This window comes from Scyliorhinus torazame, chromosome 5 (genome assembly GCF_047496885.1).
Source record: "Scyliorhinus torazame isolate Kashiwa2021f chromosome 5, sScyTor2.1, whole genome shotgun sequence".
Lineage (NCBI taxonomy): Eukaryota > Metazoa > Chordata > Chondrichthyes > Carcharhiniformes > Scyliorhinidae > Scyliorhinus > Scyliorhinus torazame.
The window spans coordinates 157,455,454-157,463,954 of NC_092711.1; the positions used below are offsets into that span (position 1 = coordinate 157,455,454).

At 45.3% G+C, this 8,501-nt stretch overlaps 1 protein-coding gene across 1 annotated transcript; it reads right to left on the reverse strand.

Annotated features, from left to right (window-relative positions):
* Positions 1–1,046: 1,046 nt before the first annotated feature.
* On the reverse strand, positions 1,047–8,004 carry LOC140417998 (uncharacterized). Its single transcript, XM_072501428.1, has 2 exons — positions 7,929–8,004; positions 1,047–5,408 (listed from the first exon to the last, which is right to left on the reverse strand). Exons 1-2 carry the CDS (start codon positions 8,002–8,004, stop codon positions 4,411–4,413), a joined length of 1,074 nt encoding a protein of 357 aa, XP_072357529.1. The 3' UTR covers positions 1,047–4,410.
* Positions 8,005–8,501: the final 497 nt, after the last annotated feature.

Genomic DNA, 8,501 nt, shown 5'->3' on the forward strand with positions numbered 1-8,501 from the left:
GGTGTTTATTATTAGATTTAGGCACTGGAGATAAAGGGTGGGGGGTTTTAAAGGGTAACTTTCCATTGCTAACTTTGTATTGTCTCGAGTGTCAGCCGTGGCTCAGTGGGCAGCTCTCTCACCTCTGAGTCAGAAGGTTGTGGATTCAAAACCCAGTCCAGGGACTTGAGGACAAAAATCACATCCAACATTCCTCGTCCCAGCACTGAGGGAGTGCTGCACTGTCAGAACAGCCTTCTTTCAAATAAGATGTGAAACTGAGGTCCTGTCTGCCCCTCTCAGGTGGGTGTAAAAGTTCCCACAGCCACTATTTTGAAGAAGAACAGGGGTGTTATCCCCGGTGTCCTGGTCAATATTTATCCCTCAATCAACATCACTAAAAACAGATCATCTGCTCATTATCACATTGCTGTGTGTGGGATCTTGCTGTGTGTAAATTGGCTGCTACTTTTCCTACATTGTAACAGTGACTACACTTCAAAAGTACTTCATTGGCTGTAAAGCACTTTGGGACGTCCTGTGGTTGTGAAAGGTGCTATAGAAATGCAAGTTTTTAATTGAAGATTTATCATAGATTATCATAGAATTTACAGTGCAGGAGGAGGCCATTCAGCCCATCGAGTCTGCACCGGCGCTTGAAAAGAGCACCCTACCCAAGGTCAACACCTCCACCCTATCCCCATAACCCAGTAACCCCACCCAACACTAAGGGCAATTTTGGACACTAAGGGCAATTTATCATGGCCAATCCACCTAACCTGCACATCTTTGGACTGTGGGAGGAAACCGGAGCACCCGGAGGAAACCCACGCACACACGGGGAGGATGTGCAGACTCCGCACAGACAGTGACCCAAGCCGCAATCGAACCTGGGACCCTGGAGCTGTGAAGCAATTGTGCTATCCACAAGGCTACCGTGCTGCACCAATGTTTTCTGAACTTGTTATTTGGAACTTTATTGATTTCAGCCACCCCCAACTTACCATTTAATAAATTCACTTTGGTTCAGACAAGGCAATTAAGGCAAAGGCAGAATTCTCTTGATGTTAAATTTAAAAAGTTTATTCAAAGAAACTTTCAGACATTGACTTTTACAACTTCATGCGGGTGATCAGTCTGTAGAAGCAAAACCCTCTCTGGCTCCTTTGACAGTAATTTCCTTGGAACTCAGCCTCAAGAATCTTCAGTACTTGGCAGCAAGGAAGACCTTCAGAACCTCTGCTTTTATCCCCAAAGTGACCATTACTTCACGTCAGAGTTGGGCCTGTTGTAACATGAGCATGTTGTAACATGTGGGGCAGCACGGTAGCACAAGTGGATAGCACTGTGGCTTCACAGCGCCAGGGTCCCAGGTTCGATTCCCCGCTGGGTCACTGTCTGTGTGGAGTCTGCACGTTCTCCCCGTGTCTGCGTGGGTTTCCTCCGGGTGCTCCGGTTTCCTCCCACAGTCCAAAGTCGTGCAGGTTAGGTGGATTGGCCATGATAAATTGCCCTTCGTGTCCACAAAAAAGGTTAGGAAGGGTTATTGGGTTACGGGGTTAGGGTGGAAGTGAGGACTTAAGTGGGTCGGTGCAGACTCGATGGGCCGAATGGCCTCCTTCTGCACTGTATGTTCTATGACAATTGGTCAATTTTGTCACTGGATCAATTTATTTGGATCCCCAATTACTGACACCACCTTTCATTATCTCAGACAGGAATACAATAGAACAGTTTCATACGACCCCTTTATCTGATTCTATACAATCCCTTATTCAAACAGTTTCAAATGTTGAGGCTAATCAGAGTTTGAAGGTCTCTCTTGCCAGTACATTTATCCTCATTGCACATTCTTTACAAGCACAGCAATTAAGCTTTTACATTTTTACAGCAAATAAAACTGAGTCTCTCACTGTAACTACTGATTCATTATTGATTATTTAATTGGAACTCAATTAATGCTCATTACTTAATCAGTCATCTGTTACTGACTGGTAGCTAATTAATACAGTAATCTTTAATTAATATATTTGGTTAATACAATATCCACTAGTTGAAAATTACAGTTTTGTGAAAGACAATACCTTTCTTTCTTACTAACCGAGATTGGATTGAACATTGAGTCTTCGACTTGAGCCAGACATTCGCAATATATGATCTTCTGTAGCTTTACAAAATTCTGGAACAATTTGTTACTGGAAACAATTTTGCCTCACTCAGCTTTGGTTTGGAACAGAATGAATTTTTAAAATAAAGGTCCAGTCACGTTTCAGAGTTTAACATGGTTTCCTTAACCTTGTTACTCATAACAGTGTAGATGGACGAGTGATTGATTTTTAAAACAAAATATTATCAATGAGGCATACCCAGAATTTCCGACATTATAATAATATAATCGCTTATTGTCACAATAGGCTTCAATGAAGTTGCTGTGAAAAGCCCCTAGTCGCCACATTCCGGCGCCTATTAGGGGAGGACATTACAACAGTGACTACACTTCAAAAGTACTTCAAAGGCTGTAAAAAGCTTTAGGAGATTGTGTTCATGAAAGTTGGTATAGAAATAGATACAGAATCCCTTGAGTGCAAAAGGAGGCCATTCAGCCCATTGAGTCGGCACCGACTCTTCCAAAGAGCACTCCACCCATATCCACTCACCAGTAACCCCATAACCTAACTTGCACATCTCTGGACACGGGGGGTGGGGGGGGCAATTTATCAGGGCCAATCACCCTAACCCATACATCTTAGGACTGGGAGGCAACCAGAGCACTCGGAGGAAACCCACACAGACACGGGGAGAATGTACAAACCACACACAGACAGTAACCAAGGCCAGAATTGAACATGGGTCCCTGGTGCTGTGAGGCAACAGTGCTAACTACTATACCGCTCAAATAAATGTAATTTATTTTTAGAACTAGTTTCCAAACTTGGATACATCACACTCGGTCCACTCACGAAGATCACTCATAAAGACTGAGACTTGATTTTATGTAACAATCATGTCTTTCACTGCATTTCAAATACCCTGTGAAACTCCAAACACAGTATCTCATGAAGGTATTTGAAATGAAATGAAAATCGCTTATTGTCACAAGTAGGCTTCAATGAAGTTACTGTGAAAAGCCCCTAGTCGCCACATTCCGGCGCCTGTTTGGGGAGGCTGGTACGGGAATTGAACCGTGCTGCTGGCCTGCCTTGGTCTGCTTTAAAAGCCAGCGATTTAGCCCAGTGTGCTAAACCAGCCCCTTTGCTATTTGATTTAAAACAGAATGACTTCTTGTGATTTGGGATTCATTGCCTGACAATGGTGCAGGGAGTAAATTCTGCTGTAACTTTCAAAAGGGAACTGGACAGATTCTGCAGGAAAATAAACTTGCAGGGTGATGGGACCAATCAGATTGTTCATTCAAAGAACTAGCATGGGAATGGTGGGCTTAATGGCCTCCTGCTTTGCCCTTTGATTCTCGTTTACATTTGAATCTTAGACTTGAACCAGAGTTTGGCAGTATTTGGGAAATACCTGAAACCCACTTCCGAGGAGGGGGGTAGAAGCGGAGATGATGAAATGTTTCCAAAAGAAAATGGGATGGGCTTTTGAGGGAAAGAAACCAACAGGGATACGGGGATAGAACAGGGCAATCATTTGATCTACAGAGACCTACAAGTTGTGAATCTTTGGAATTCTCTACCCCAGAGGGCTGTTGGAGCTCAGTCATTGAGTGTGTTTAAAACAGAGACTGACAGATTTCTAAACACCAATAACACAAAGGGATATGGGGATAGTGTGGGGGAAAAGACATTGAAGTGGATGATCAGCCATGATCGTATTGAATGGTGGAGCAGGCTCGACGGGCTGAATGGCCAACTCCTGATTCTATGTTCCAATGATACAAAGATGCGAGAAACACCCAGATAAATTAGACAAAAGAACCCTGTAACCACCATAGCCCATCTTCATGGCAACATGGCTGCTTTGGGAACTAAATATCTTCCAACGTGCAAACAACTTTTCATTCTGTGCTCCTCGTCAAACTTGGAACCAGGTAATCGCAACGAGGCTCAAAAATAGTCAGCCCACCGGAGGCAGAGGTGTTAGACCGGCCAGTCCAGCAGAAAGAAACCCTCCAATCATCACCATTTACCAGATGTCAGAATGAACAAAATGCAGTCCTGGATGTCAGTGAGAGCAGAAACAATAACAACGGAGCCAACATCTGTAATTTATTGTGAACTTGTTGGGAGTCACAACAGGTGTGATGAATCACATAACCCCTCCCCACATTGAGAGCAGATGAATGGTCTCTTCCCAGAAATAACCCGCTGGTGTCTCCGGATCATTGAATGCTCAGAGCAGGTGAATGGCTTCTTCCAGGTGTGAACTCGTGAGGGTTCCTGGAGGGAGTATCGATATCTGAATCCCTTCTCATTAAATGCAGGTTAATGTCTTCTCCCCTGTATGAACTCGCTGATGTCTCTGCAGGTGGGATAACCGAGTGAATCTCTTCTCACACTGAGAGCAGGTGAACGGCCTCGCCCCAGTGTGAACTCGCTGGTGTATCCGTAGTTCGGATGACTGAGTGAATCTCTTCTCACACTGAGAGCAGGTGAACGGCTTCTCCCCAGTGTGAACTCGCTGGTGTCTCCGCAGGCTCGATGAAGTAGTGAATCCCTTCTCACACTGAGAGCAGGTGAACGGCCTCTTCCCAGTGTGAACTCGCTGGTGTGACTGCAGGGCGGATAACTGAGCGAATCCCTTCTCACACTGAGAGCATATGAATGGCCTCTCCCCAGTGTGAACTCGCTGGTGTGTCCGCAGGTCAGATGATTGACTGAATCCCTTCTCACACTGAGAGCAGGTGAACGGCTTCTCCCCAGTATGTACTAGCTGGTGAATCTGCAGACTCCTTAAAGTAGTGAATCCCTTCTCACACTCAGAGCAGATGAACGGCCTCTCCCCAGTGTGAACCCGCTGGTGTTTCCGCAGGTCGGATGATTGAGTGAATCCCTTCCCACACACATAGCAGATGAACGGCCTCTCCCCGGTGTGAACACGCTGGTGTGTCCGTAGGTGGGATGATTGAGTGAATCCCTTCTCACACTCAGAGCAGATGAACGGCCTCTCCCTAGTGTGAACTCGCTGGTGTTTCTGCAGGGCGGATAACTGAATGAATCCCTTCCCACACACAGAGCAGGTGAACGGCCTCTCCCCAGTGTGACTGCGCCGATGAGCTTCCAGTGCAGATGGAACCCTGAATCCCTTCCCACAGTCCCCACATTTCCACCGTTTCTCCAGGGTGGGGTGTCCTCGTGTCTCTCCAGATTTGACAATCAGTTGAAGCCTCGTCCACACACACAACACGTGTACGGTCTTTCCAGACTGTGAATGGTGTGATTTTTTTTTGGTCTGTGTAACTGGTTCAAACTCTTTCCACGGTCAGTGCTCTGGAACACTCTCACTCGGGTGTGTGTGTCTCGGGGCTTTTCCAGTCACACTGATCTTTTGAAGCGGACAGAAAAGACAAACATTTCTCCTTCTAGATTCTAAGTCCGGTGATATTCAGTTACAAGGAATTGAGAGACTCAGTCAGATTGAGACGTGATGTTTGAGATTTCAGTCTGTAATTCCTCCTCTTCTAATATCCTGTAAAAACAATTTACAAAAGTTACTTTTCTTCTCCTCATTTTGGAGAAGGTATCCTGAGGGTAACGACAGTCTGGCCGTGGGGTTAATCCTCCGGGTCCTCAGTCTTATTGAGGAATGTCCCCTTGGGTCTATTGTGCTCGTGATTCTTTGTATTTTTGTTATTATGGGAGGGTTTATGTGTTGTTGACTTTATCCTACTCTGGTACAAACGGGGCTTTTATCTGTGAAAGGAGCAGTTTGGGGAGACTTTGGTGCCTCTGGTGTAAAGTGAGTTGGAGGAGGGGGTAATGGCGCACGCCCGATTGTGGTGTGAAAATCTGTTCCTGTTCTCTCTGTCGCCTAACTAATGGCGGCAGTCAATCTGCAAATTTTCTCAGGGAATGTACGGGGCATCCATCACCCTATCAGAAGGAAAAAGATCTTCTCCTTTCTTAAGCTTTATTACAGGAAACCCATCTGGATGATGAGGAACACTTTAAATTGAGGCAGGATTGGGTGGGCCACGTTTTTTGCCTCCATTTCGTCTAGTAGCAAGGGTGTGGAAATGCTTATTAATAAAAATATCACTTTTAAGGTTGAAACCTGCACCAAGGACAAAGGAGGTGGATATATGATCATTAGAGGTTCGGTGCATGGAGATGTTGTTTCAATAGTGAATGTTTCTGGAATACTGGATTACTCCCCGGAGTTAATTATAAAGGATTTTGCAGAGTTAGCTTCAATTAACTCGTTTGTGGTTGGTGACTTCAACTGCCACTGAAATCCTCTGGTAGATAAACTCCCGGTACCCCCACGCTGCAAGCTAGGGCGTTGGCCTCGGCTTGTAATTTGATGACTGTAGGAATTTCAGAGTTTTTGTATTCTGGGTATTTAGCGCAGTCAGGGTTAAAAACCTGAGTTAGTGTGTGTCACAGCGGCAGTCAAGTTTCTAAAAGAAATCCTAGTTTGAAAGAAAACTAAGTTTTGGTGCCAGAGGTGCAATTAAAGCATCGTAAAAAACATGGGCTAGTGGAAAGTTGTTTGGATGAAGGGGATTCCCTGTGGAGTTAATTAGATTTCATCTTGGTAAGATGATGTCAGTACTGGGAGGAGCCACGGTTTCAGGCTTTTTGCAGGAAAGCAGTGTTTTAGTTGAGAATTAGTTGAAGATATGAGCACAGGTCAAGCATCTCAGTTCAGTTGAAAAGATATGCCTGGAGCTAGATTAGCAGTTTCTTTCCAAGCAGAAGAGTGGAATTAGAAGGTGAGCTGTAATAAGCTGAAACATCTTCCGATGAAATACAGCCAGAGTTTCTGCATGGTTCTGACAAGATTCAGATCTTTTCTTTAACACAGTGACACAAGATCTCCCTTTCTCAAAGAACATCTCTGAGGGCTAACTGTTTAACGGTGGATTGAGAGCTGAGATGTGTTTTTGTTGTTTGAGTGGGAATAAAGGTAGCAGTTAAGGGTTACTGTATTCACTGTATTGATTAGCATTGTTTAAGGGCTAATTGTCAGCGGTTTTCTGGTGTGATGTTAAACTTATTTTAATATTGTGCCAGTAATAAAGTTTGTTTTCATACAGCATGGCCCTATTTTTCATAAAATCACTCCTGGAGTGAGGTATCCTTTCCTCACAGTCGTACAAAACACAAATAAAATATTGGGGTTTCTGGCCAGTATCCGAGCCACTGTTGGGGTCTTGTCCGGGATCATAACAGTGAGGAGGTGGGTTATGTGGATGTTTAGGGAACTTTGTACCCGAGGAGCAGAGATTTTACCTTCTTTCCAGCCCCACAGCAATGTCAGACTAGAATCGCCGACTTCTTTGTGCCGAGGACGATCCTCCACCTGGTGTCCTCTTGCACCACAGGGAGCATCGCAATCGCAGACCTTCCCCCTTTTGTCTGGAGTTTCTGCTCGAGGGCTCACCCCCAGGTCGAGAATGTGGAGGTTTGGAGCCTCCCCGAGTTCATTTATTATACACTTTCGGGAAGAGTTTGAGTTCTTCCTTTTGGTTAACTCGAACCCTGGGATTTCCCCCTCCATTTTGTGGGAGACGTGTAAAGTTTATGCTCGGGGCTGATCATTTCTCACACTGCTAATAGAAGGTGCAGGATGCTGGAGAACCAGCGGCGTCTGGAGGTTTGTTTGGTGAAGGTGGAGGAGAATCATATGGAGGGCCCGAGTAAGCTATTGCTGAAGGAGGTTAACGCAGCAAGAGTGGCTTTGGACTCCCTGTTGACTCAGCAGGCCGAGAAAAGTTGAAAGTTTGTGAGGTCGAAGTTTTCGAGTTTGGGAATAAGCCGAGCAAATACTTGCCTGTTTGACAAAGAAAAAAGCCGACTTTCGAGCGAATCCCTCGGAGTGGCTTGGGGGAAGAAAAAGGGTCATGAAGACGGAGGAGATAAACAGGGATTTGGGGAATTCTATGCAGGATTACACAAGTCTCAGCAGTCTGGTGATGTGTTGGTGGGTGTGGAGCATTTTCTCTCTTCCCTGAAGCTTCTGGAGGCCTCAGAAAATCTTAATGCTCCCTTTTCTTGGGAAGAAGTGTCAAAGGCCGTGAAGGAGTTGCAGCCGGGTAAAGACCAGGGACCGGATGGCTGTGGGTGTGAATTTTATCAGGGGGATTGAGGATTTGTTATTGGACCCGTTGGTGGGTATGTATTGTCATTCTTTTGGCTCTGGGATGCTGCCACCGACTCTTTGTGAGACTAATATCTCTTTAATTCTGAAGGCAGACAAGGACCCAGAGGAGTGGGCCTCTTATTGCCAAATCTCTCTTTTGAATGTTGACTTGAAACTGCGATCTTATGTTTTGGTGATAAGGCTGGCGGACATCCTTCCGACAATCGTGCGGGAGGACCAGACTGGGTTTATACGGAGAA